The following is a 26,822-nucleotide window of genomic DNA, read 5'->3' as shown; positions in this document are numbered from 1 at the left end:
GAAAAAAAAAAACTTTTGAATGAATTCTGTGGGTGGTTGGCCACCCATGGAATTTTCATATATATATATATATATATATATATAATTTTTATAAATCTTGGATATTTTAGTAATTTTAATTCAATTCTAATGCACGTATATGTTTTGTCACCAAACAAAATAGTAGGAATAATCATTACATTCTAACTTCTTATATTTTTAATAATACTCATTTTGTTCCTAAAAGAATGACAATTTCGTATACCACCAAACGTGCCCTTAAAGTCATATATATCACCATCCTCATTGGTATATACTTGGAGCAAGTTCTGACATTTTAATTTAAAAACGTGAGTACTTGAGAAAAAGAAAAAAAAAGGGGGGAAAACATGAGTGCATTTGAAAGTAATGGAGGTCTTAAAGCCATCATTAAAAAGAGGGGAAACGAGGTATTGAGGGATTTGATAGGATAGGTCTATGCAATCCAATAGAGAGAATATGTCATAAAGTTACAAGCACTTTACATGGCCAATAAACCATGTCCATTACAAAGTCATAAGATGAGGTTTTTCTGTCATTGGATATCTCATTTACAATGACTATATTAATGTCACCAGTGGCATCGAACAAGGATATGAAATGAAAATGAACTATTTTATAGTTAATATTTTATTTTATTTTATTTTATCTAATAGTATATATTATATCACATTATTTAAAATTTTCAAATGATGTGACATCACATTCATTATGTGGCATTATGTACAGCGTGAAATAAAATAAAAAGAGATGCTACTTTCTTTGGAGTTAAGTAAAAATGAGTCATTTTAGATTATTTTAACTCCTCCAATTTGTCTCTACTCTCATGAGCAGTGAAGCCAGTTGGTTAATAAAATCATGTAAACAGTATTAATTGTAAGAAAAGAGGCTTAAAGCATGTTTGAGATTGCTTTAATTGGCTTAAAAAAAATGTTTTTAGCACATCAAAAGTTGTGTCTACCAAAAATGGGTTGTTTGGTAAAAAAAACTTAAAAAAAAAAAAGTCTAAAAAAAGTCTAAAAAAAGTCCAAAACTACGTTTTTGGGGAAAGCTTGAAAATAAGGCTATCTTTTAAAAGATATTTCAGACTTTTTCTATAGACAAAAGCTCTATTTCCCAGTAAAAATCCAAACAGACTCTTAATAAAGAGCATGCACAAAAGCGTTTACAATCGTAAGGTGTTAAAAGCTCTAAGTTTTGATCATGATTTAACAACTTAATTTACAACTTAATTTACTAAGGAGTTCTCTATTTGGTAGAGGTGTGTATTTTACCCTAGAATATGACTCCACATGATGATCATGATCCATATCCATTTTTCAATTTCATGCATATCTTCCAATTTGATCCACACTCAACCACTGTCTAGAGCCCTTCACTACCACTAATCCGCTACAATAAAAAGTTATTTTTGTTAAATCACTAACTGCCCCAAGAGCGTAAGCTAATAGAAAATAGTTGATTTAATCATCTAATTAATATTCTAACCCTCCTCACGTATGGCTTAAACTCCTATTTAATAAGTAAGACCTAACACGTAAAATATTGAATTAAAATGAGATCATGAGTGAGGAATTAAGACAAGACTCGAACCACTTTGCTTTAATACTATGTCATATCTCTATGCTTATTTTGGGTTGTCAAAGTCCAAAAGAAAAAAACTCATTTGTATGATATTGTAAGCAGAATACAAAGCTTACAATCTTAATTATTGAATTAGGATCTTCTCCAATTCATTTGAACTGGATAATATCCAGTTAATTATATTGGAAGGATATTTTTGTCATTTCAAAAAATAAATAAAAAAACAAAAATACCCATCAAATATAACTAACTAAATATTATCCATGTTCCCAAATTAACAGACCATATAGATTGTATTAATTAACATACATAAATATCAGATAACAGGAATATAAACACACAAAGCACGATGATCATCTTATTCACCATGTCATCACATATAGAAACATATAGCTATTAACTAGTAGCTTAGCTTAAACTTGTCAAACCACTTGAGGAATCCCAGAGCAGCATCCCTCGCCTTTTCCGGCGGAGGCGTTGCAGGAGTCAGCGGCTCGAACTCTGCCTTCCACTCAGCTATGCACATTTCATTTTCTTTTCCTTCAATGGGAGCAAAGGAGAAGGTAACCTTGTATGGATCGTACAGCCCACGCAGCTCTCCTCCAATCACATGGTATGTCACCGACTTCCCCATCTCCACCTTTTCTATCTTCTGTGTTGATTCTTTCACGTAGTTGCTCACAGCTGCGTGCAGCAAATCACACAAAATTATGGTGATATTTTCATGCATGCACACAAGAATTGAATTAAGGAATTGAGGTAAGTATTGCTTACTAGAAAGGGAGAGAAAACATATATGAATTGCGGCCAAGACCATCTTAATTCTAATACCCGGTCGCGATCTCGTTCGGACGAGAATTGCGATGAAACTGCTATGAGTAGTCTCGGTCAAACGAGCTCCGACCGGCCTTAATTCCAACAGAAGGTCTTGGCAACCGTGGCACCGACCGAATGCCTCAATTCTCTCACTTGACATTAATTAGTTCTGAAACACGTCCATTGGACGCTGATCGAACACCACTCTATCCGGTCGGCCGGGCAGAGATGGGGTATCATGATTAATTGTAGCAACTCTAGCTTAATTATTGTAGATCACTATAATAATATATTTGATTTATGCTTATTATAGGATACTTATGCCCCATTATTTTCTTTATATATAAGAGGTAGAATATTAGAAGAATTTGAATTGGTGAAACAAGGTTTGAGAGAGAGGGATGGATGGATATATATGTATATACCAGGGCCGAGCTTGAAAAGCCTCAAACTTCCAGGGCTGCCATCTCCTTCAATGTATTCGGCTCGGGCAAGCATCTGAGGGTTTATTTTGCTGATGATATCGTTGTCTCTGTACATTTCCCATGCCTTCTCTGCAGGGATGTTCAGAACCACCTCTCCCTTCATGCTCCTCATCTCTCTCTCTCTCTCTCTCTCTCTCTTCCTGGTTTGTTTTATGTGATTGAATGAGGATGGGGCTTTAAATAAGGAAATAAGGACACAGGGCTAAGAGATGCTCTGCCCACATGGAGATTTCTTTACTTAAAGGATAGTCTAGTGAAGACACGTACTTCTCTCTCTCTCTCTCTCTCTCTCTCTCTCGGTTTGTATTTGGTGCCTATAAATTCTTTCAATTATCTACCTATAAATTACGGTTCTGGAGCAAGAATTCAACTGAGTAGAGGTATATTTGATTTCAAAAGTAGATGCCAATCTTCACTATCTACCTATATATTTAAGAACAATTGATATCACAAGCCTTGTGGTGTAGTGAAAGAGACAGAATTCCACTAATTTACTAGTGCAGTTTGCATCAAATATAAAACAATGCTTTTCATGGGATCAGGTTCCTAAAAGACTCAACCATTTCCTCGTATGCTTTTGGAACACCACCACCCCCCCGGCCCCCCCCCCCAAAACAAAAAGGTGAAAAGAAAATAAAAGAATAGGGTCAACCTAACACGACCTATATTGTTTTATTGCAAGATTTTAATTTACACATTTTTGTTTTAAAATTGTATGTTGATTTGATAAGTTTTTCCTGATTTCCTTCCATCCAAAACTAATTAGATAATACTAACTCTTTACGGGAGAGTGATTAGGACTGGTTATTCGTGTTGGTGTGTCGAGTTTGCGTCAGATCGACTCACAAAACAACATGTTAAGAGTCAATCCTGACACGGCCCATTTTGGTAAATGAGTCAAACCCGTCAACCATGATACAACTCATTTAAATACTTAAGTGATAAGACAAGACATGCATCACCCGTCTAACAAGCATGTTGTGTTGGGTTAACCCAAACACAAACCTATTTGACCTATTTTGACTAGCATATGAATTTAAATGCTTCAAAGACAAAACTAACAACGTGCACCATTTTCTCTCAATATACAACGTTTAAATACTACTCGACTGCTAGATCATTAGCAATTGTTAAATTTTAATGAATATATACTACAATCAGGCTCAAAGTTTAATGATTACTAGCGTAACTTACATGCATTTTTAATTGTTTTATAAAAAATGCCCTATTATTATTATTTTTGTTTTTTTTTTTTCTAAAAATGCATGAGTATCATAGAAGAGTGAGTGAGAAGTGGCATTCTCAATAGGGCTTAAATGGTAACGATTAACTGCTAATCGCCTAACTGTTTAATCGCTTTTGAAGGTGGTTAGAATTAACTTTTGACTGCCTAAAGCGGTGCGATTAGCGGTTTTAGGATTGAAAAAAACTGTTAACTGCTATATATTATATATTATATAATATATAGGATTGGAAAAAATTATTATATAATATATAATATATATATTATATATATAAATCTAGAAACAATGTCGTATAGTATCACTGCATTACCATAAAAACGAAGTCATTTTTGTTTTTTAATTTTATCTTTTAAAAAGTAGTTGGTGATTAATAACCGCTATCGCTAGTTAACCGCCTAGGCGGTTAGTGGATTTTACTAACCGCATTTTCACTCCTAATTATTAGTGTGATTGTTGAGTACTTTGGCCTTTTACTCTTTTAAATTTTTGTTTTTTTAATTAAAAAAAAAATTATATTGTATACATGTTATGCGGGATGGGTTAAGCAAGTTAACCCGTAATTGACCCGTCTATTTAAACGAGTTAATTTGGGTCAACTTAAATTGACACAAACCCAATTATACAAAACCTTAACCCGCTAATTTAATGTCGAATTTATGTCTGATTTGCAAGTCGTGTCAAAAATTGACAACCCTTTTATAAAAGCTCCACCCCTTCCATCCCTTCATTGCACTCGTCCCATCAAAATTCTTCTATTTTTTTTTTTTAAAAAAATCAATATAATAACACATTCATTTTAAAAAAAAAAAATCAAATAATACTTAGTACACACAAACACATATATTTATATCAAGATTTACAATATCAATAATTCAAGCTATATCTATTATATTAGGAAGATAATTCATCTTTACTTAAGATGTTCTAATCACGAAATTAAAATAATACTATAAAAAAAAGAAAAAAAAAGTTATACGAGTTTATATGAACTTAAAAGAGTCAATCTAAGTTTATACGAGTACAACTCATTTAACAATCAAGCCTAATTTTGTATTCACGACCAACTCATTAATTAAATGAATCAAACTCGAGTTGAGTTTATATGAGCGTATTATCATACCCACTCAGGGGTTTCAAGCTTTCAGCCCCTTTGTCATGTGTTCGAGCTTATGAAGTAATTAACCAAAAAGAAAATAAAGTTATCGATTTTGTTTGGCTTTCACTAGCCTAGTCATCAAGCACATGCAATTCTATGATCCTTTTTCTGTGGGCACCCTAAGAGGGCGTCTGCAGAAATTTAGACAGCCTAGGATTATACAATAATATGGAAATTGGCTGTCTCACAAGCACATGGCATTCTATGATTCCTTTTTTTCTTTTTCTGGGGGGACTTGGAAGTGAACAGGAAAAAGAAAAAAGAAAAAAAAAATCTTGAATTAAATATTTATGAGTGGGAAAACGAATCTCTTCTGCTGATAAAAGTTCAGTCCTTTTAGCTATTTCACTTTACAATCAATGATAGTAATACAAAACTGTATTGGTAGCACAAAAACTTACAGAAAAGAAAAGGAAGGGCTTCTGGAGAACATAGAATGTGTATGTATATATATATGCTCACAAATTTTAAGCAGCCTACCAAAAAGTAGAAGCATCTCAATGTATTTCTCATACCAATGCTGTAGAGAAAAGTTCTGCATAAACCACTTGCAAATTGAAGCAACAGCATGGCTCCTTTCCACCAAAGATCTCACAGCAAGTGGGAAATGCCTTCAAATTTCTTCTCTCTATAGTTTGAGGAGACAAAGAATGGTGATGGGTTAGCAATTGCAATGGCTACCAAAAAATCTGGGACCAGTGTCTCACAGTAACCATGAAATTATATGAAGAAAGTGTAAAGATCTCACTCAAAATTCACAATAGCAAATCCAATGGGATAACAAAACGTTGATTGTGTAGTCTCATAAACTGATCAAATATTTTGTGAGTGAAAGATTTTACTAGGTCTAATTCAGTTACCAAAATTGAAATGGAGAGAATTTATACATTGGAGGACGGGGAATGCGATTGATTGAGCTCTGCACTCAACATATGATGAAGAAGAACATCAACCCTCTGGCTCCGTGTTTTTGTGCTGCAACAAGCCAAAAGAATGAGACCGGGGTGCTGTTGACATAAAAAATGAATGTAAATAGAGCTTTGCAAAGTGAGAACTAGTTAGTATAAATACCCAACAGATCGTCGATGGTCCTTTCCTCCATCCGCTTCCTAGATTGAGAAGGGAAAAAATAATTAAGAGTCAAGCAGTTGGGTAGAACCATGAATATGAACAGGTGAGAGATCAAAAATATTGGAAACCATAGTGATGGGAAAGAAAAAACACTACTACGAGCAACAAACAAGGTACAGGCAAGAAAAACTTTATTATGGTTTACGATTCCATTTGAAATATTTAGCACAGACTTGATCCTATCTTTCGTAGCATACATTCCCATCCATAAAGCAACTGATTTGGTAAGCTACGTGTACGGTGCACAGGGAACTGCCTTCGATCCCCCAAACTGACTTACTCATGGCAACCTTCTGGCCGCCCAACGACCTATAACGCTAGTCACTACTCCCACTGGGGCTAGGAAGTAAGCCCAACAACCCAAAGCAGCGAAGAACAAATTGAATTTGCTACAAAAGCCGGCTAAGGGCGGATAAGGTGAAAAAGCTATACTTGTCATGGTTTGGCTTGGCCTCTCTTATCTGCCTACGAAAGAAAGGTATATATATATATATATATATATATATATATATATATATATAGTATCTGTATTCGTTCATCTTGACTAATTTGATGACTTCAAAACCCAGCATCATGCTCATCAATGATTTTTTGTAAATATATATTTAAGTAAAAAGGGAAATCATTTATCTAAATCATGATCACTTTTTCACAGATGGACCTGGCAGTCTAATTTTCCATTGTAATAAAAAGTTCAGAACAGCTACCAACCTTGTCCTGTTCTGTAGATTTTTCTGATGACTCGAGCTCCATTTCAGCAAAGAATGCCTCCAAGACAAAAGCTACAATCTGAAATTGCATAGAAAACAAACTTCAGTTAGTTTTTTTGTAACTTATGTATTACAATAAGCAATAACTTAAGATGTTACTAGATGGCCACAGCAGCAAAGGCTGCTCATGTTCGAGACTCCCAATAGAAAGATCCTTATATTAAAAGGAAGTCATTATCAACAACCCTGACCACAATCACATATAAAATCTGAAAGATGGAACCAGGGGCCCTCATCTAACCATACCAAACCAACAAAAACTGGTTGCACAGGTTCTTAGTTATGAGCCATTATAAATTTACCATTTAGTACATGAAATTAGATCAAACTACATCATAAAGATATATTACAGCTACTGGTTTAATCAGTTCAGAAAATGTGTTACTGCAGCATCTATTTGAAGAAACAAGTTGCTCTATCCAAAAAAATTGCAAAACAATCAAATGGAGGGCATTTTGCTTCTGCACATTAAGATAACAACGAGCTAATGAGCTGTAGCTCAAATAGCATCTTCTCTCTTTGTAGTGTGTTCAAAACCCACTGGGTGTCTATGTAACTTACCTAAACAGAAAATACAAAGATATATCATGATAAAAACGAAATACTAGAGTAGTATTTAATAAAACTTACCAAATTCAAAACCAGTAACACCGTTATTAAGTAGAAGCTGACAAAATAAGCAAGGGACCAAGAAGTTCCTGTTAACTCCTTGTAGCTCTGAAATGGTGAAATACAATTAATTGATGACTTCAAAAGTGTAGGTTACAATTACCATTTAACTTTAAATAATCAAGCCATAAAAGTAAAAGCACAGAATGAAGGATGAACTGCTGAAAACAACTTAAAAATGCTTGAAAATCTTATATAGTCCAAATATCAGCTGTATGTACCACATACGGTTCTCTTAACATTTCAAATAATACAGATTTTTCTAGGGTGGAACTTGTATAGAGCAATGCTTTTTCGCTAAGCCAGTAACTTCATTGAACCAAAAGAGATTGTACCCTTGACGCTGGGCCACACACAATACGTGGGTCCTGCCATGTAACCTGAATACTTTAAAAGGAGGGGATTCATGTCAGGCACAACAGTTTCCTATGATGCCTGGACATGCATGTCGCAGATGTGCCAAGAATATGGTTCCATCACTGACTCATATGAACCAATTGTCTGATTGACTTTGCGTTGTGTCAGGTTCCCACGATATCAAGTTTCATACAGTGTAAGTTTCTACACTTCCTGATATACACAGAACCAGACTGTTCATTAGATGGGGCCTACATTAAACCCATTGGTCCTTGGGATTGACATGCTTGGATGATCTAGATCCATGCAATATTTAAAATGGATGGACAAAGAAATAGTCATGGTTTTCAGATTCCTATTCATGTGTTTGGGGTAGATTCACAGAGTTGCGAACCTATTACCAGCTCTCTTACAAAGAAACCATTCAAATGTCACTACACACAGAATCAGAAAAGCCCATATGAGCATAATCAAGTGAAAATATACAAGAGAAAAAGGTAAAAGTTAGGGAAATTCCCTGGCACTCCATTGGGACATTTATCATAAGAGAACAACTACACAGCTATGCTGAGAATACCATTGACTACACAGAAAAAGATGATAATGCAGGACAATATACAAAATTTATAAATAATTGCTCAAAGCAGTCATACCTGCATCCATATATGCCAGTTTCCCATGACTAGCAAATTGAAAAGTGTCACCATCCCATTCGGGTAGTCATTGAAATTGAAAAGTAAATAGCTCATTTTGTCAAGAAAAGTGACTGAAGAAATTGAGATTCACCCTTGCAGGAGCATTAAACAAGTTAAAAGATTATTGATATTAAAATCAAATAGAATTTTCCTATAACCAGCCAGTTCATCAATCTTATGCAGAAAGGTATCAGTCATGCCATGGCTGGATTAAATTAAAAACTAGGAAAGAGTTCCATCAGTTAATAAAGGATACTCATCAGCAGCAAGATCAGTTCCTTCCAAACTGGCATTTCCAGCATTGACAATCCCACCAAAGATCTAGAAATTAAATGAAAAAAAAAAAAAATGTGAAGCATATTGTAACAGTAACATAAAAGGGAAAAGATTCAATTTTATACACGTATAACAATCAGATGTCTGAAAGATATGCCATGTCAACTGTCAATCTCTAAGATGTAGAAGGCATGGAACCTTTGACACAAGGGCTAAAGCAAAAAAAAAAAAAAAAAAATGGCTCTCGAGTACTACCAAATTTACTGAATGAAGAGAAAATGGGTCAGTACAGGTTAGAAATTTTCTTGTACTTCTCATTCCTACAATGGAAGCACAAGTTAACAAAGAAAGAGAGGTGGCTGAAAAGGGCATCTTTATATTAATGAATTACTTTCTTGGAAAGAAAGCAGAAGAAAAGATTTACCTGTACGCCAAGAGAGCAATAAATACATAGGACACAAAATAAGGTCCCAAGGTATGGCATCAAACTTGGTATAAGGGTTATGAAAGTGGCAATGAAGGCACGGTAACGCTGTACATGCATCAGCAGCCTTATTAACCTTAACAATCTTGCAAGGAGAAGGTAGCGAATCCTGTTGACATTAAAGCAGAAGTACTTGTCAATATATATTAATAGTTAAGGAAATGCTTAAAAACCTATGATAACCATAAAAGGTACAGTATCAAACTTATCATCAACAACACATTTTATGCACAGCAGAAGAAGAAACACAAGTCAGTGATGATAAAATAGGATGACTAGGACCTCATATTTTCATCCGCAAATATAAGTCAAAGCATTCTCATCTCAGATACAAGCTGGTGAATAAACTATTTGTACGATTCCAAATTATAATTATATTTTCTTTCATATTCTTCACACTATAAATAGAAGGCAGCCAACAATCTCAGTAAAAAACCAATGTGATGAAATTGGGTTGCCTTCAAAAATGCTTTTTCAACTAATTAGATTTGGGCACGTGTATCTTTTTTCTGCCATTTTATCCTTTCTAAGATCATATTCTCCGCCAGCTCATTGTTTAGTGCAGTTGAAAACTAAATAAATTAGTTAATTAATTAAATGACACCAAGGATGTTAATCTATTTTGCTATGACCTTCAAAGATAGCAAAACTTGAAACCAGACTCATAATGGTTTTGGTTGATTTGAAGGCTTTGGACCAGCCCCACTGGCAACCACAAATATATTGGCTTTTGATTCAATTATCAATGCCTGTAGCTGTTTCCAAAGTTCACTCTCAACCAGATTCAAGGTATAGAAGTGATTTTTCCAGACCAAAATTGCATATTATCTGAATCCAGTTTCATCAGCTACTTCTAGTCCCAAATATAGAAACATTGTCTCTAATGCAATATTTAGATAGGTGAAATCAACATTAACCTAGATGATAATTGTTTTTTTGGAGGATAAAGAAAAACTTCCATACCAGATGGAAAATGTACACCAGTAAAACAACAAGAAAATACACCTAGTTATCCTGATCCAAGTCTAAGAGTTTATCACCAACAAAAGTGTGAGGGTTCCCTAATTTAAGAAATGTGCTTATTTGTAGCTGTTAGTCAGATACAGTCTATATATATCATATATATTTAGCCATAATTAGTCTTTCTAGTTATGGCATGTTCTTGTATTATAGCTATAGTATTTTGTAATTAATAGGTAGATTTTTGTTACCTTATTTGTTTCCCTAGATTGCTGTAATCGCTGAGATACAGCCTGTAATTACCTAGACAATTTCTATATAATACGAGCAACCCTCACATTGAGGGGTATTCAGTACAATTGATATGGTATCAGAGCCTAAATCATGTAAATTAGAGTTTTGATTCGAGTTTTTTGAGTTGGGTCGGGACTGAGTTATTGGTCTTTTTGGCTGTTGGTAACTTCAGGGGAAGTTGTCGATAATTCTGTTGAGGGTAGGGAATTTATTCTTACCGGAATTTCTAGCGGATTTCGGCGTGGAGGTTTTGGGGCTGCCGAAGATTTCTGGAGGAGTTGGGCTGTCGGCTTCGATCTCACTCTCGTCGGTGACGCTCTCATTGTTGACGTTGTCATCGTTGTCTAGTTCCGTTGCCGGCGTGGAGGTTTTGGGGCTGCCGGAAATTTCTGGAGGAGTTGGGGCTGTTGGCTTCGATCTCGCTCTCGTTGGTGAGCGTGGACTGTCGCTGGTTCTTAGTGCGGTTTTGGTGCGTGGAGCGTGGACTGTCGCTGTTTCTTAGTGCTGTTTTGGTGCGTGGAGCGTGGACTGTCGCTGTTTCTGGTTCTTGGTGCGGTTTTGGTGTCAGAAGAGGGATTTGAACCCACGCCCGTGGTTTAGTGCTTGCTAGGCAGGATGTCTTGACACTCGGCGGTCTGTCACAGGTTGGTGCATGTTTCTTGGTGATTCTTTGATTTCTTGGAAAAGTAAGAAGCAAGCTCGCGTTTCTAAATCATCTACTGAATCCGAATACCGGGCAATGTCTGCTGCTTGGTTTGAGATTGTCTGGCTTCGTGGGCTTTTGGCTGAGCTTGGTTTTTCTCAACCTGATTCTACTCCTCTTCATGCTGATAATACTAGTGCCTTTCAAATAGTTGCTAATCTTGTTTACCATGAACGTACGAAGCATATTGAGGTAGACTGTTATTCTATTCGGGAAGCCTTGGACACTCGTGTTATCTCTCTTCCTCATGTTTCCACTGATCTCCAAATAGCTGGCGTTTTCACGAAGGCTCTGACACGACAGCGTCATCAGTTCCTTGTGGGCAAATTGATTTTTCTTGATCGACCAGCATCAATTTGAGGGGGGATGTCAGTCAGATACGGTCTATATATATCATATATATTTAGCCATAATTAGTCTTTCTAGTTATGGCATGTTCTTGTATTATAGCTATAGTATTTTGTAATTAATAGGTAGATTTTAGTTGCCTTATTTGTTTCCCTAGATTGCTGTAATCGCTGAGATACAGCCTGTAATTACCTAGACAATTTCTATATAATACGAGCAACCCTCACATTGAGGGGTATTCAGTACAATTGATAGTAGCAATCCTTTACTTTAGAATAAGAAGCTACTCTGTTCCTTGTATCTCAATTAGTCTATCTTTTAACACCAACAACACTTCAATTATAGAAATGTAAATATCATTGAGAAGTGTCCTAATGTGAGAGCAATTTGATGATTTCTCTTGCTTTCATTGTTAGAGAGAGAGGGGTGTGAGTATAAGATACTTGGGTTTTTGCTACGTGGAATCGAAATCATTTGAGGTGCGATTGGAGGTTAGCGGGGGTGTTCGTCTGGCCAATAGGAGCCGAGGAATTTTTCGGGCGGTAATCCTGGGATGGCCAAGCGTGTTTTGGCCGTTGAAAGTGATGGAAGTGTTTATGAAAGGCGAAGACCTACGAGAGAATTGGAAGACTTTTTTCCAAGGAATCATAGTGTATGTGGTGCATCGACGAGGCAACAAATTTGGACGATCCATTGAGTTGTCAAAATATGAAGGGGGAGGGCGGCGAAGTTTCGTTATCATTAAGGGTAGAGACGAGAAGGGTTGGGGTGATTGCTAGGTTTAGTTGCAGCAATCGAAGGTGTATTATGAGAAGCAACAAGAAGGGGTGAATAAGACTGGGAAGCAACCTGTGGAATTAACGGCGGGGATGTTACATGAAGGCCGATTGTATGTGGCGGCGGCGGAAGGAAAGACGACCGGAGAAGATAGCAAGGTTCTGATCAAGGGTAGTTTAGAGAATATTGAGATCGTAATGCATGCCATAATGGGCAATCCACAATCTAGGGATGAAGATCACGCCATAGGAGAGGGCTCGACGAAGTTGAGTATGGAAGGAGCTAGAAATCTAGAACCGTTGAGGATTTTATTAATTTCAATGAAGAAGAAAGCAGAGAGGTTATTGGGCTGTTTGGAGATGGGCTTTGAGAACAAAGGAGAGGGAATACTGAGGGGCCAGGTGTTGTGCTGGTAGATGTTAGAAACGGAAGTGGGCCTAGTCAGGTGACAGATGTGGATATCAGATGGTGACTAACATATACACTCGTCAATCACCTGAAAAGACTACATCCAAGTGGAGAGTGAAGGTGGGTGTGCAGGGAACGACGGTGGCGACGCACTAGATGATGGAGGAAGCCATGCCGACGTCAGATGTAGCCGCTAAAGTCACTAGGCGTGTGGCAAGCATTGTAGCTGGCAAGACTTTGACTCTCCAGGTGGTGGGTACAGAATCGCGATGGGGATTTGAAGAGTCGGATACTGGGTATCAGGTAGAAAAGGCCGAACAGCTCAGCTTAATCGAGAAGGATGCGGAGGAGGTTGGGGAGGATGGTCTAGTGGTGCAGGGGCAGAGTCCTAATGGGTCAAGGGTCTAACGGATTTCAGCAATGGTGGAGGTAAGGGAGATAAGTTTAGACGCGGAGAACACCGACCAGCAGCCTGAGAGGGGAGAGGAGAGGGGGTGAAGCGGTGGGACAGGAAAGTAGCTTCGATGGGGCTGTGTTGGTGAGGAGTTTGCAAAAGCTGCAGGTGGATAGTGGGCATGGGTCCTGTTCAAATGCGAAAAAAGATCGAGTTGGAGATGAAGATGAGGCAGCTGTGAAAGTGGGGGAGGGAGGGGAGCTGAGAAAGGGTGATGCAGAGATGGGAGTGGGTATGAGTGGAGTGGTAGAGTTGGGACTACTTTCATCGTGTCAGAGGGAAGCGTTGGCTATTTGTGATGGGTCTTGTTCAATGTTTGAGGATATAGTGAAGGGAGAAGGGGGTGATGCTGTGATGGCAGCGGTGACATGTCCAGTAGAGGAAAGTGAAGGACTCCAGATTCTGGATATTCAACCTTTGGCGGTAATGGGGGAGAAAGAAAGGGCGTCCGTGGGGTCTCCAAATTTGGTGGAGAGAGTAAAGGAATTTTGTCACGTGTTGGGCTTCTCGTACGAAGGTTTTGAGGACAAATTAATGGATTTGTTCACTGCAATTGAAGTTGATTGATCTCACAATGGGGCGGGTAGTGGCACTGAGATGAGTGGCAAAGCTGGGAATCGAGGAACCCGAGAATTAAAGAGGTTGGTATGTTCAGTGAATTATGATGTGAGGGGCGGACAATCATCTAGATTGAAAGGAAAGGGAAGGGCAAACAACTGTCAATTATGAAACTGAAGATCATTTCATGGAATGTGAGAGGCCTGAATGATATTGAGAAAAGAGTGAAGATTAGGAGGATGTTAAGGGAGTGGAAAGTTAATATTGTATGTTTACAAGAAACTAAAATGGAGGTTGGGAGGTGGTACAAAGTATGTGGGGATGTATCCATGTTGATTGGTTGTACTTGGGGTCAAGGGGGGCAGCAGGAGGTATTCTGTTAATGTGGGACAGAAGAGTGGTTGAGAAGAGTGAGGAGTGCGTGGGGAAGTAAGTGGTAGCAGGTGCATTCCGTGGTGTTACAGCTAATTTTGAATGGGCATTTGCGGGTCTTTATGGACCCAATGACGATGTGGAAAGAAGAGGCCTTTGGGATGAGCTTGCGCCGGGGGGGGGGGGGTTAGGGGCGGAGATTTTAATGTAGTTTGGTACCCTTGTGAAAGAGTTGATGATTCCTAGCATACACAAGCAATGGGTGAATTCTCTGACTTTATCTTCGAGCAGGGACTTATGGATATTCCATTGATGGGGGAGTTTCACATGGTTTAATTGTCGCACATGGTCTAGAATTGATCGTTTTTTGCTCTCTACGGAGTGCGAGGAATATTTTCCAGATGTATCTCAAAGACAACTACCACGGTTACTATCAGATCATTTTCCGTTGGTGTTTGATTTTGGAGGGGGGAGTCGAGGTAAGAGACCTTTTAAATTTGAAAATATGTGGTTGCAAGCAGAGGGTTTTGTGGAGCATGTCAAGAAGTGGTGGGGATCGTATAAATTTGATGGCACGTTGAGTTATGTGTTGGCATAAGCCTTGAAAGGTGATCTGAAAAAATGGAATGAGGAGGTATATGGGAATGTACGGAAGCAGAAAAAGGTGATGGAGGCGGGCATTTGTGAGCTGGATATGATAGCAGAGGGGAGATCAATAATTGCGTTGCATATGGCAACCGTACAACGTTGCATATATGGAGGATGACCCCTTAATGTTTGATGTGGTGTCTTTGGAGGGAGCGGAATGCTCGAAGCTTTAAAGATTGGGAGACTAGTTTGCTCGATTTGAAGAAGCCTACATTCTCTATTAACATGGAGAGTGGCGGGGGATATTTCGCCTATTTCTAATTTTTCTGATTTTTTAGATTTATGTTCTTCTATCTCTATGAGTTAAGGGCTCTCTTGTATACTTCTCGTGTACTTAGGTTGCGCCCCTCTGCACTTTGAATGAATATACATTATTTATCAAAACAAAACAAAAAAAAAAAATGTGAGCAATTTGACGAAGACAATGGGGATGTCATTTAACATTATCCCAATAATCTGTCATCATTCCTAGACTAAGAAATTCCTATTCTTCAAAATATTTTCATATAAGCTAACAAGCTCAAAAGCAAATTAGGACAAATGAAGGGAAATAAAGCAATTTAGAGTTATGCAGGAAAAAAAAAAAAAAAAAAAAAAGGAAAAAAAGAAAGGTTTTTCCTACCATTCTCCATTGGAAAGAAAAGTTAGTCCATCAGGGCTCACAAAAGTTATGGTCTCTCCAATAACTGCATGCATAAGAATCATCTGTCACAGCAATTTAAATGCAAGCTTGAATAAAGCAAACCAGTAAAGCAAAGGATCTTGGATCTATATAACAATCCTACAAAGGGCCGATTTAGCAATAACAAAAGTAGTTTCTATAAACATTTCAACTTATCGAATACAATGCCTAGTGCATTTACCACTCTATCGTCAGTTATTCATATTATTCTGATGCCTATAAGTCTGATTCCGTGATTCTAATTGAATAGTACTTGAAAAAAAAAAAAAAAAAATGGATGTTATCATCCAATCCAATTACCTATAATCCATGTAACCAGAAAATCAAAGCGGTTTTGGCCATCCCTCCAATAATTCTCAAATCCAAATGAATAGACCTTTAGAGCCATTTCCAGTACATATATCCAACCTGTGGGATAAAATGAAAAGAAAAACAGATCCATTGATTTCAACAGAAAATAAGTGTCAACATATCAGACACTATTTTGACTAGTGAGCCCAAATGCACACAGAGTAAGGAGTTAATAATTAAAACAGTTCTAAAGCAGGCTCATTTAGATAACTCAAAAGAAGTGAGCAACCAGCTGATTCACACATTTTTATCTTATAATCTCAATCTAGCAGGTACACACAAAATTGTAAGAGTTTCAATTATGACTAACTCCAACACTGTACCTAAAACTCTCAAATCGTAAAACAGAGTTCTATCCCAAGTCAAAAACTCTCAATAACAGTAATTGCTTTTTCACTTTTCCTTCACCGAAGAAGACTGACGAGACAGCTTTGAACACAATTGAATAGGTATTTTGAAAAAAAAAAATGGAGACAATATTTTCTTTGAAGCAAGTATGCATCAATAAGTCTAAAAGTCAACCTAGCAGCACAAGAAACTGCAGCACTAAGTGTGCTACTACCAGAATGCTAGGATGCTTGTGTATGTGAATGTGTCTAGTCTAGTATTTATGTGGTGTGGTCGCCCTCACATGCGATATATAAAACCCTACGCATATATTTGATTCAAATATAATACACTTTCTGCTTGACAAGGTATCAATGCTCAGGAAGGCCATAAATATTGGTTTTAAGCGTCAGTGGTGATGGTTAGAACAGCAATTGACCATCTCAACCATTGGATATATTCATGTTTACGAGAGCTTCAACTCAAAATCCTTCGGTGGATCACTTCAAGCTCTCATCACTGACATAAATGGCCAATGACACTAAATGCTGGCTTAAAATATTGATCCACTAAAACCTTATAACACCCATGAAAATGCACGTAGTTATCTTCAAGGAAACCATAGTTTCTCTCTTAATCATTCATTAGACACAATGAACAGCAATTCAGACAAAGAGCAGCCAACCATGACTAGTGGTGAAAAAATCCATGTTGTCAATCTTGATTGCCTGAACAATTCCAGATATGAGTGCTAGAATTGCATCAACTCAGAAGCTCACCATAAACATCTTTAGACCATAAGTTGTTGGTTAGCAAAAATTAACGTGTATAAGTGAAGATAGGTTACTCCTCAGCAACACTTACCAAAAACAAACTCTAACTCTTGCCAGACCTTTTGAGCAGAATTATTTTCTATGTCAAGCTGCAATAAAATAAGTATTCCACATTAGCATGATCCATCATGAACGCAGGCTACAACTTAAATGATCCACCTGGCAATCAATTATTCAGAAGCCAACAGTCGAGAAAACACAAGCATAAGACATTTATTAAAGCAATAATAGGACCAAATACATGTTTGGAGTAGGAATTTAAATATGTGATTCTAAGTTCATTCTATTTTCTGTATTGTCTAGCAAGAATCTGGACAACTATCTCCACTAAGGAAGCATTGATTAAAAAGGCTTCCTCTTCCCTTTCCAATTGTTTAGGAGCAAGTAGTCGAGAAAACACAAGCATCAACATTTATTAGAACAATGATAGGACCAAATGCATGTTGTTTGGGCACTTGGTGAATTGTTGTACAGTCGGTACAGTACTTGGTGGGGGTGATTGCCGGGTAGCGGACTACTGGGTCATAGTAGGAATTTAAATATGCGATTCTAGGTTCTTTCAATTTTCTGTATTGTCTAGCAAGAATCTGGAAAACTATCTCCACTAAGGGAGCATTGATTAAAAAGGCTTCCTCCTCCCTTTCCAAGAATGTCAAGAGTGAAGTATTACGTTTCTTTTTAGTGCCAAAAGAACGTTTCATCTATATTTAAAGGTTCCTATTCCTCTTAGATGTAGCTGGTTTAGATTCTCTCTCTCTCTCTCTCTCTCTCTCTCTCTTGTAGTCCGAAATCACATAGACCAGGTGTCAGATGGTAGATGTATTACTGATTTCCTTAATCTAAAACCTAACTGAAAACACTGACATATAAAGCAGGGCACAAAAGCTGCTCATATGGTAACTAAATCTGACAAATCCTCTTGACACTGGATGTGATATTAGTACTTGACAGGTGACTTTGTTAGTTAACACGGAAAACAAATCCTCTCTTAAGGCTGGATTGTGGTGGGATCTGCAGCTTATTAATAATGAGCAGCAGAAGCAGCAATCTGATCACAACCTAGGCCAAAAAGGAAGATCTGATACAATTTACAAGACACTTTAGTACTTTGAGGACATGATGCTCACATCAAGCTGTGTTTGATACTTGTTTGAACATTTGGATACAGATTCACCAACAATCCTGAAGAATTGGAGAATTGCGAGGGTGTAAGGCATTTTTGCCCAAAAAATAAAACTCACACATTATTATTATTATGCTGATATTTCTCAGTACCTATGGTTATTCTGCAAGTGTAAAACCCTAGAACACAGAATAATATACATCTCTATTAATAAATTTCACAAAGACGATGTAGATATCCAAGTCCCCTAGTAAAGATTTTTTGAAGTTGCCATGTTTTACAGCCCATGTCCATGATGAAACAGGTACTTACATTTTTTTTTTTTTTTGATAAGTAATAACCTTGAAACTTACATTTGTCTCTAGAAATTATAAATCCTTCTTCTCGAATTGGGCTATTAAAGGTCCCATAAGTGCTGCCTCTTGAGAAATGTTCTGAATCCTATTTGTGTGGCTTTTATCCTATTTTATTCTCCGCTTTAGAATACTTAAAGAAGGCCCTCCAGGCATAGGGTGGGGGAAGGGAGTGGAAAAAAGCCAACCAAGAACCTAATTTCAAACCTCGCAGACAAATAATTATGACCATCTGAGTTCTGTTTCATTTGAAACATGCAGTGAAGGAATAAAATTAATTCTATACCACAAATGATGAGCCTTGACAATGGATTGCATCCAGAAATCACATCCTCATTGAGAATGAAATTTCATTCATAGCACTAACATCATACAACTAGTTGCATCCGACATGAATATCAAAGCTGAATTTGATCCATAAAAATGAGAAAAAATCCAATTCAATTAACTCTATATGTTGATCAGGGTAACAAATGTAAAACAGTAGTTCTATTTAAATAAAATCTGTACCGTTGTTTCAACAATAACAGCAACTAGATTCAGTATAAGAATGAAGGATACGATGTATCCAAATTTGGGACTCCGTACAAAGCCTTTCAACTTTTTGGAGAATGGTGAACGGTAGAATGATGGAAATCTTTCAAAGCAAGATGGCTGCAACCAAAATGCACAGTATGTCAGCATCAAGGTTGTAGTATAAAGCTCTTTAACCCAAAAATGAGCTTCCTAATGTTTCAGATCTACGGCAGTTTGGACTTACAGAATCCTCCTTCTGGAACTTAAGAGCAATGGCATTGCAAATGTCAGCAAATTCATCCAAGTTGATCTACAGGTCAAAAAGGTCCAGCAAACAAATCAGACAAATACACATAAAATAAATAAAAGTAACCATACAAAGTTCTTTTATAACATCCATCCCTACAAAAACATAAAAGGACAAGACAAACCAAAACCAACTTTTTACTACAGGGTTGCATCACTTATAATCGTTTTGACCAAATTTAAGCTGAATTACTTGGGAGAGACAGTGCTTGGTCAAAAATCATGATTTGCATTCCAGATTGGAGATTGTTGAAGGAATTCATGCTATAGGATATGAGAACACTGAATCTCAAGCAAACCAAAAAAATAATCATGTAGTGGCAAGCAAATGGTGAACTGATGCACTTGATGAGTTGTATCTCCAAAAGATCAAAATATAGGGTATATTGGTAATTAAAGGTCTCTTTCTTTCCTAGATTATCCTATTTCCATCCTATCATCCTTCTCCACTACCAATCAAGGAAATTGTCATCCTTTTTCCATGTGTCCTACTTTCCATCCTTACTACCAGACGGGAAAGCAACATCCCTTACTCTCTTTTCTATCCTATATTCTCCATCCTTATACTTTTAAATCCCTATCAACAAATAGAAACATTAGGTCCCACCATTAATCAGAAAGAGGGTAGAGATCAATAAGCTATAGCAAAAGCATTGCTGAGCTTTCTACATTGGCAATATTCTTGAAACAATAGGGGGTAATGAAGCTCTTTCATAAGGCCAGAATGTATTTGAGGATCACCCCTTCATTGTTTGGATCTCTAGCTAACTAAAGAATTAAAAGAACTAACTTCTTGGAGGTTTGTTAAAGGAATGCATGAATAGTTTCTACATATAGAGGGAACTTAAAATGGTACAAAAATGTAATACCCCAAAATTTATACCTAGAATAAAGGTGATCTTAATATCAAGGATAAGGGGGATTTGCAATTTTATTAAGATTTATATGGAATTTGGTAAATAAGACTTAATGTGAAAGATGATGGAAAATCGCTAGTTAGAATTTTAGTGGGTTATTTTGGACGCCGAAAATTCTATTGAGTAACCTTAAATAAAACTGTTTTAAGACCTTATAGAATGATGAGAAAGGAAGATTTTAAAAGTGGTTTCATGATTTTTGGATGCTTGTAGAAGGAGTTATGATTTTTAGAAGATGCAAGTGTCAAAACAAGAATTTCAGTCAAACAAAGGCACCGAATTTCGTGGTACTTTTGAGGTACCAAACAGTTATGGGCTACTATGATTTTTGGATATGTTGTGCGTCTTTGAATGAGGAAAATTTCAAGCCAAAGTTCGTGTCATTTGGAATTAAATTAAAAGAGTTAATGATTTTTCCAAGTTTAATAGGTCAAGCTGTAGAATAGTTGAAATACCTGCGATTTGGGAAATTAATTGGATGGGTTAATGATATCCGTAAGCCACGATTTTTGGGTATGTGGTAGTCTGAAGGTTTAGGTTCATTGAGGATTAATTATAGATTTTTTTTTATGACCACGTTCTTATGTAAATGCATGAGTTTGTTTTAAAACTTTGAAAATCATCAAGCTCACATAGCCTTGTATGATAAGTTGCATGGAGACCAACTTTAACTTGCTTGGTTGACACCTAAAGCTACAGGTGTTATACAGCATGCCTGTATCGTTTTCTTGGTTGACACTTAAAGTAACATGTGCTTCTATGGCTTTCTTGGTGGACACTTGTCTTGTGGTTTAGAGGGACTTGAATGTGTGTGGGACACTTGGTGGACACTTGTCTTGTGGTTAGAGGGAATTGAATGTGTGTGGGACACTTGATGGACACTTGTCTTGTGGTTTAGAGGGAAGCGGATGCATGTGGGACAAACATGTGGCAAGCTCTCAAGGGAAAATGTCCCACATACAGTAGGTATTTAAGGAGAGCAAATCCACTTAATTGCTCACAGCTCAAGTGAGCATGAGATGAGGGAGAGATCCGGAGGAAGAGAAGATAGAAAGAGGAAGAAAAGAAAGGAAAGAGAGGAGAAAGAAAGAGGAAGAAGAGAAAGAAAGAGGAGGAAGAAGGAAAATAAAATAAAATAAAAAAATATGAGAACTCTTCAAGGAAATATTTTCATATCTTTTATGGTATTTTTAGTATGTAGCTAAATTCCTAATTAAGTTGATGCTTATTGGGTTTAGATGCTAATACGTCTTAATTTAATTAGAGTGATTGTTGTAAATGTTTCTAAGCTTTTGATATTGGGAGTAAGTTGCTAAATTAAATGGCTTAGGTGGAGAATAATAGTATGGCTAGATAAACTTCTTGATGATTATATAGTAATAAGAATATTATAACCTTGGTGTCTTAGTGTAAAGCAATTGGTTAAATTAAGCCCTTAGTGGAGTCGATTATTAGAATTCTATGTAAGGCATATAAATCAAGCATGGTAGGGTTGATGTCACTATAATGTTTTTGGCTAAGGATATACGATGGTGGGATAGAGATTAGAGTTAAGATCCTTAACAACTAAAGTGATGCATGATTGAGACTTGAAAACGAATTGATGACTAAGGTACTTTTTACCTTCGTTGTAGGAATTGTGAGTTGGTTGCGGATTCAAAATAAGGGGACACAACACCAAAAACCCCAACAGATTTTATTATCAATCTTTTAGAAAAATGTTGGGGATTTTATAAAGAATCCACTTACATGATTTTCAATTGCACTTCCTTCCATATTTTAATGACAATTTTTATTTATTCATATGTCATTGTTTAAGAATTTTACGTGATACAGTTACCATATTTCATGATTTATGCATGACTGCAATTATGAATGAAAAGAGCTCTCAAAGTTAATGGCACAGATGAGTTTACAGATCATATGAAATGCTATATGTGCATTCATGGCACAGTATACAGTTACAGATGAGTTTATAGATCATATGAAATGTTATATGTGCATTCATGGTTATAAATGTTTAACCCGAGACTCGATTATAGTGACTAACGGTACCGCATAGAGTAGCATGGCAAGCACACTGAAGGATGGTTACGAGAAGGTGCGTGCTACCGGCCAGGTGGCCTTCACCTAGGGAAGTTCCCAACCTAGTAGCTCTCCCTTATGACGACAGGATGAGCATATAGGTCCTTCGGGACAAGCCAACGTGCGCTGCTCACGGTAAATTTGTGGTGTCGGATCAAAGGGTAAAACAACTATTTGGAAGAAAAGTAAAAAGGAAGTGCTTACTCTTTTTGCAACTATCATGCTTATTATGTTATTCTGCATAAATTGTTATTGTGCATGACAGAGATTTTGACATAAAAATCTGCATAGCATGTTTTATAGCATCTTGGTGTTGTGGCTACTTACTGAGTTGTCGAACTCACCCCTTCTCCCTATACATCTTTTTCAGATTGCTCTATATATCGTAGTACTGAAGACATGGGTACCGGTGTGCCTCTTAGTTGTTAAAGATCCTATCGCTGCTTTATGGACTAGCAGGAGCAGGAGCAGTAGAAGTGTCTGGGACTCCATTCTATAGACTAGACCGCTTTGGTTAAGCATAGATGGTGTAACTTTATTGCTTATGAGATTATTGAATACTAGCAAATTATGTGTTTGTGATTTTATAATGAGAGATTATAGTATCCTGTGACGTTATGTTTCTGAGGTGATCTTATATTAGGAGAAATATATTTTTTTTAATAAGTATATGTTACAATTGCTCCCAATCGCACTCTAACCAAGAGCTTAAGTAAATAAATATACCTTGAAGTCACCACTGTCATCCAGCTCATCAAATATCAACTCAAATTCTTCTCTTGATATTGGTGGCAAAGTCCTATATGAAATTTATATAAGACATCCTTCAAGATTCATAAAATAAATATCACAAGCAAGCAGTAGAAATATTGAAAGCCATAATTAAGAAAAGAGCCTTGATTTCATAAGAGAAGCTGATCTGTTGTGGAAAGAGCCAATGAAACATATATAAACCACATGTTAGTAGTTTCTTTGCTAGACCACGGATCCAATGTCAAAAACAAAGGCATAAAATGAAAAGTGATTCACTGAGCTTCTAATCGGGATGTCACAACTGAAAAGCAACAGCTAATGGTTGTGGAATCACTTGCCTTTAGGCTGCCTCTTGATCCTTCCTGCACCTAGAGTGGCCTCTCACAGTTTCTCGTTTTTATAGATAACTTCATTTATTAGAATAATTTGTTTGAAAAAATATTCTGCGAATGGTGAAATATAAATCATCCTTACACTTTTAAGTGGTCTGAAAAGAAGGATTCCATGATTGGACAACAGAAAGTCAAGAGATTGTTTACTTAAGAAATTGTTTAAAGTCAATGGATCTATTTTAGAGGATGAAACTGGTAGTATGTACACAGGCTCCTCCAAGGGCGGTTTTCTTTGCGTGGTTGGCGGCTTTGGGCAAAATTCTAACCCTAGATAACCTTAGGAAGCGACATGTGATTGTGGTGAACAGATGTTATATGTGCAAGAAGAGTAAGGAGACGGTGGATTATCTTCTTCTTCATTGTGAGGTAGCGTTTGCTTTGTGGAGTGCCTTTTTTGGTCGTTTTGGGTTATCGTGGGTGATGCCTAGACGGGTTTTCGAGTTGCTAGCCTGTTGGTGGTCTTCAGGAACTGGGGGGGGGGGGGGGGTTGTGGTCTGAAAGATGGTGCCTACTTGTTTTTTTTTATGTTTATGAAGAGAGAGAAATAATAGGTGCTTTGAGGACTTGGAGAAGTCCTCCGAGGACATTTTATCCTCTTGTTTCCATACCTTGTATCTCTGGACTATAGCGTATGTTTTTCCCCTTCTAGTTAGGTGATCCTCTTTGTATACTTCTAGTGTACTTTGTGGCGCCTTACGCTTTCAATAAGACTAATGGTTACTTATCAAAAAAAATAATTTATTAGAAGAAAAGGCAAAACCCTCGTACACAAAAAGTATACAAGAGATACAACCAGTGGTAGATCTAGGAGTTTGTATTAGGAGGGGCAGAAGAAGAAGAGTAGAGGTGGGAAAAGGAGGAGTAGGGGTTAGGGACAAGAAAACTAAAAAAATACCCTTAGAAAAAAAATTTTCAAAAATTTTTGGATGGGTGGGCAGGGACAAAAAAAAATTCAAAAATTTACCACCGCATACAACCACTCTAATGGTGTCTGAAATTTAAAGAGTTAAAAATACCTACAAGATTTGAGGAGAAATTAGGAACATAAGTTACAGCCCAATGTAGGAAAGATCTCAAGGAGGATCTTAAACAAAGCACATTAGACTCGCAGTCCTCAAATAGGCGCCAATTTCTTTCTCTTCAAATGCTCCACATTAATAATGCAAGAATAACTTTCCATATGGCCTCATTAAAATGTCTCCGTCCTTGAGTCTTCCAACAATGTAGCACTCCTAGGATATTGCTAGGCATGACACACGAAATTCCGAATAAGTTTAGAACAAGGTACCAAAAGTTACTAGTAAACTCACAATCGAGGAGGAGGTGATTTACAGTCTCCTCGCGTGGGCAAAACTAATTAACAGGAATAAGACCCACCACCTTCTTTGATTATCAATCGTGAGGATTTTACCCAAAATTGCTGTCCAAGTGAAGAAAGCAATGCGGAGCGGGCTGTAAAAAGTTAAAGTAGCTCTTCACTTCAAAGCCATGACTGCATGATGGGGTCCACAATCAAGGCTCTGACTGCAAGGTTCCTTATGCATATTTACTTCAGAAAGCAGCGATATCAAAGTAATGAAGGTATAGATAAAACTGATCATTAAAATTGACAAGCTGAGAGGATACTAGTTTTGATTTCATATTTTCAGAGGATCTGGAAAAGTTGCAACTATATGACTAAGAGTAGTTAGGAAAGCACAATCGTGCAAGAATTTCAATTGCCACAGACAAAAGTTTGCACAATGGATTTTATAATAAAAACTTAAAATCCTCCAATAACTACTACTTAGCGCCTTCCTACTCTCTGGATAAATTTTGAACAAAAAGCATATGAATCCAAGTATTTTCTTTATAAAAACACTGGGAAGTAACTCATAATAGGATCCCACATATTAACAAGCATATTATACAAGGTGAAAGTTGAGCAGGCATGCAATGATTCTTGGACCAACTGACGTAGCGGAAGGTAACTAATCAAAGAGCAACGTCTTTGATTCTGCAAGGAGAAGCGTCTTCGTCTTCTACCCAAAAGATAAAACAAGCCCGCAGGTTAAGAAAAAATAAAACTCCGCAGAGTATTTGAGAGAGAATTCTCTGATTTGATTATCATTCAATGAGTTCCCTTTTACATAATAAGCAAGCCTATTTATAGAAGATAAATACTTGTAGAGAAAGTAAACCTACTTCTAGTAGAGAAAATAAATCTAATCCTAGTAGAGAAAGTAAATATAATCCTAGTAGGAAAGTAAACATAATCCTAGTAGGGAAAGTAAACATAATTCTAATAGGAAAAGTAAATATACTCCTAGTAGGGAAAGGATTAAAAGTAAACTATTTATTCTTGGGGGTGGGGACACACATGTCCTACATCACTTCCCCACCTACCTTTGGAAATCTTATTTTTTTTGTTTTTTAATTTTTTTTTTAATTTATAAGAATATTTTTGTCTTATTAAAAAAACTTGTAAGGTTATTTTTGTTGGAATTTGGAGTCCAATGACAACTTTTAGTAATTTGGGAATGACATTTATAATGAGATAGTAATTTGAAGGGGATACAAGGTCAACTCAATGGCTAGGCCACTGAGGCGGTCACCTAGGGCCCCCAGTTAGTAAGGCCCAAAAAAAATTTTAATAAGGTCTAAAAATTTTTTTTATTTAGCTAAGGCCCAAAATTTTTTTTCCATAAAAATTTAAGGCCTCTAAAATAAGGTCTCAATATAATAAGCCTATTATAAAATAAGACCAATTAATCCAAAAAAACAAATATGCCACATCAATTTTTTTGGGCAACTAGTTAAAAGTTTAACTTCAAAGTCATGAAACAACAATGAGAATGAAAATAATAATAATATTATTAAAATAAATATTATTTAATTAATATTTAAATATTAAAAAAAATAAAGTCTAACTTCAAAATTTCGCCTAAGGCCCCTGAATACATTGCCTTGAGGGAATATATACACTTTTCTCTCTTTT

At 36.7% G+C, this 26,822-nt stretch overlaps 2 protein-coding genes across 2 annotated transcripts; both read right to left on the bottom strand.

The window, feature by feature from the left end:
• Positions 1 to 1,942: 1,942 nt before the first annotated feature.
• Positions 1,943 to 3,035, bottom strand: LOC132183230 (major strawberry allergen Fra a 1-E-like). Its single transcript, XM_059596633.1, has 2 exons — positions 2,844 to 3,035; positions 1,943 to 2,286 (listed from the first exon to the last, which is right to left on the bottom strand). The coding sequence occupies exons 1-2, from the start codon at positions 3,013 to 3,015 to the stop codon at positions 2,003 to 2,005; spliced, it is 456 nt and encodes a 151-aa protein (XP_059452616.1). The 5' UTR covers positions 3,016 to 3,035; the 3' UTR covers positions 1,943 to 2,002.
• A 2,523-nt stretch (positions 3,036 to 5,558) lies between these two features.
• LOC132180408 (two pore calcium channel protein 1B-like) lies at positions 5,559 to 23,533 on the bottom strand. The gene is made up of 14 exons (XM_059593216.1): positions 23,427 to 23,533; positions 19,637 to 19,702; positions 19,387 to 19,530; positions 17,432 to 17,489; positions 16,190 to 16,297; positions 15,830 to 15,893; positions 9,626 to 9,794; positions 9,182 to 9,246; positions 8,884 to 8,974; positions 7,835 to 7,921; positions 7,146 to 7,223; positions 6,375 to 6,412; positions 6,191 to 6,278; positions 5,559 to 5,931 (listed from the first exon to the last, which is right to left on the bottom strand). Exons 5-14 carry the CDS (start codon positions 16,275 to 16,277, stop codon positions 5,917 to 5,919), a joined length of 783 nt encoding a protein of 260 aa, XP_059449199.1. The 5' UTR covers positions 16,278 to 16,297; positions 17,432 to 17,489; positions 19,387 to 19,530; positions 19,637 to 19,702; positions 23,427 to 23,533; the 3' UTR covers positions 5,559 to 5,916.
• Positions 23,534 to 26,822: the final 3,289 nt, after the last annotated feature.

The sequence above is a fragment of the Corylus avellana genome, chromosome ca5 (assembly GCF_901000735.1).
Source record: "Corylus avellana chromosome ca5, CavTom2PMs-1.0".
In the NCBI taxonomy this organism is placed as follows: Eukaryota; Viridiplantae; Streptophyta; class Magnoliopsida; order Fagales; family Betulaceae; genus Corylus; species Corylus avellana.
Note: the sequence above shows the minus strand (reverse complement) of the source record. Positions and strands in the feature narration are given on the sequence as shown.

Bases quoted from the DNA above. Each gene is read 5' to 3' on its own strand.
- LOC132180408 (XM_059593216.1), bottom strand. From the start codon at position 16,277: ATGGCTCTAAAGGTCTATTCATTTGGATTTGAGAATTATTGGAGGGAT. The intron at 15,894-16,189 runs GTAATTGGATTG...TTATGCATGCAG, and splicing joins TCTGGTTACATGGATTATAG to TTATTGGAGAGACCATAACT. The intron at 7,224-7,834 runs GTAAGTTTTATT...ATGCAATTTCAG, and splicing joins TGTTACTGGTTTTGAATTTG to ATTGTAGCTTTTGTCTTGGA.
- LOC132183230 (XM_059596633.1), bottom strand. From the start codon at position 3,015: ATGAGGAGCATGAAGGGAGAGGTGGTTCTGAACATCCCTGCAGAGAAG. The intron at 2,287-2,843 runs GTATATACATAT...TGCTGCACGCAG, and splicing joins GCTTTTCAAGCTCGGCCCTG to CTGTGAGCAACTACGTGAAA.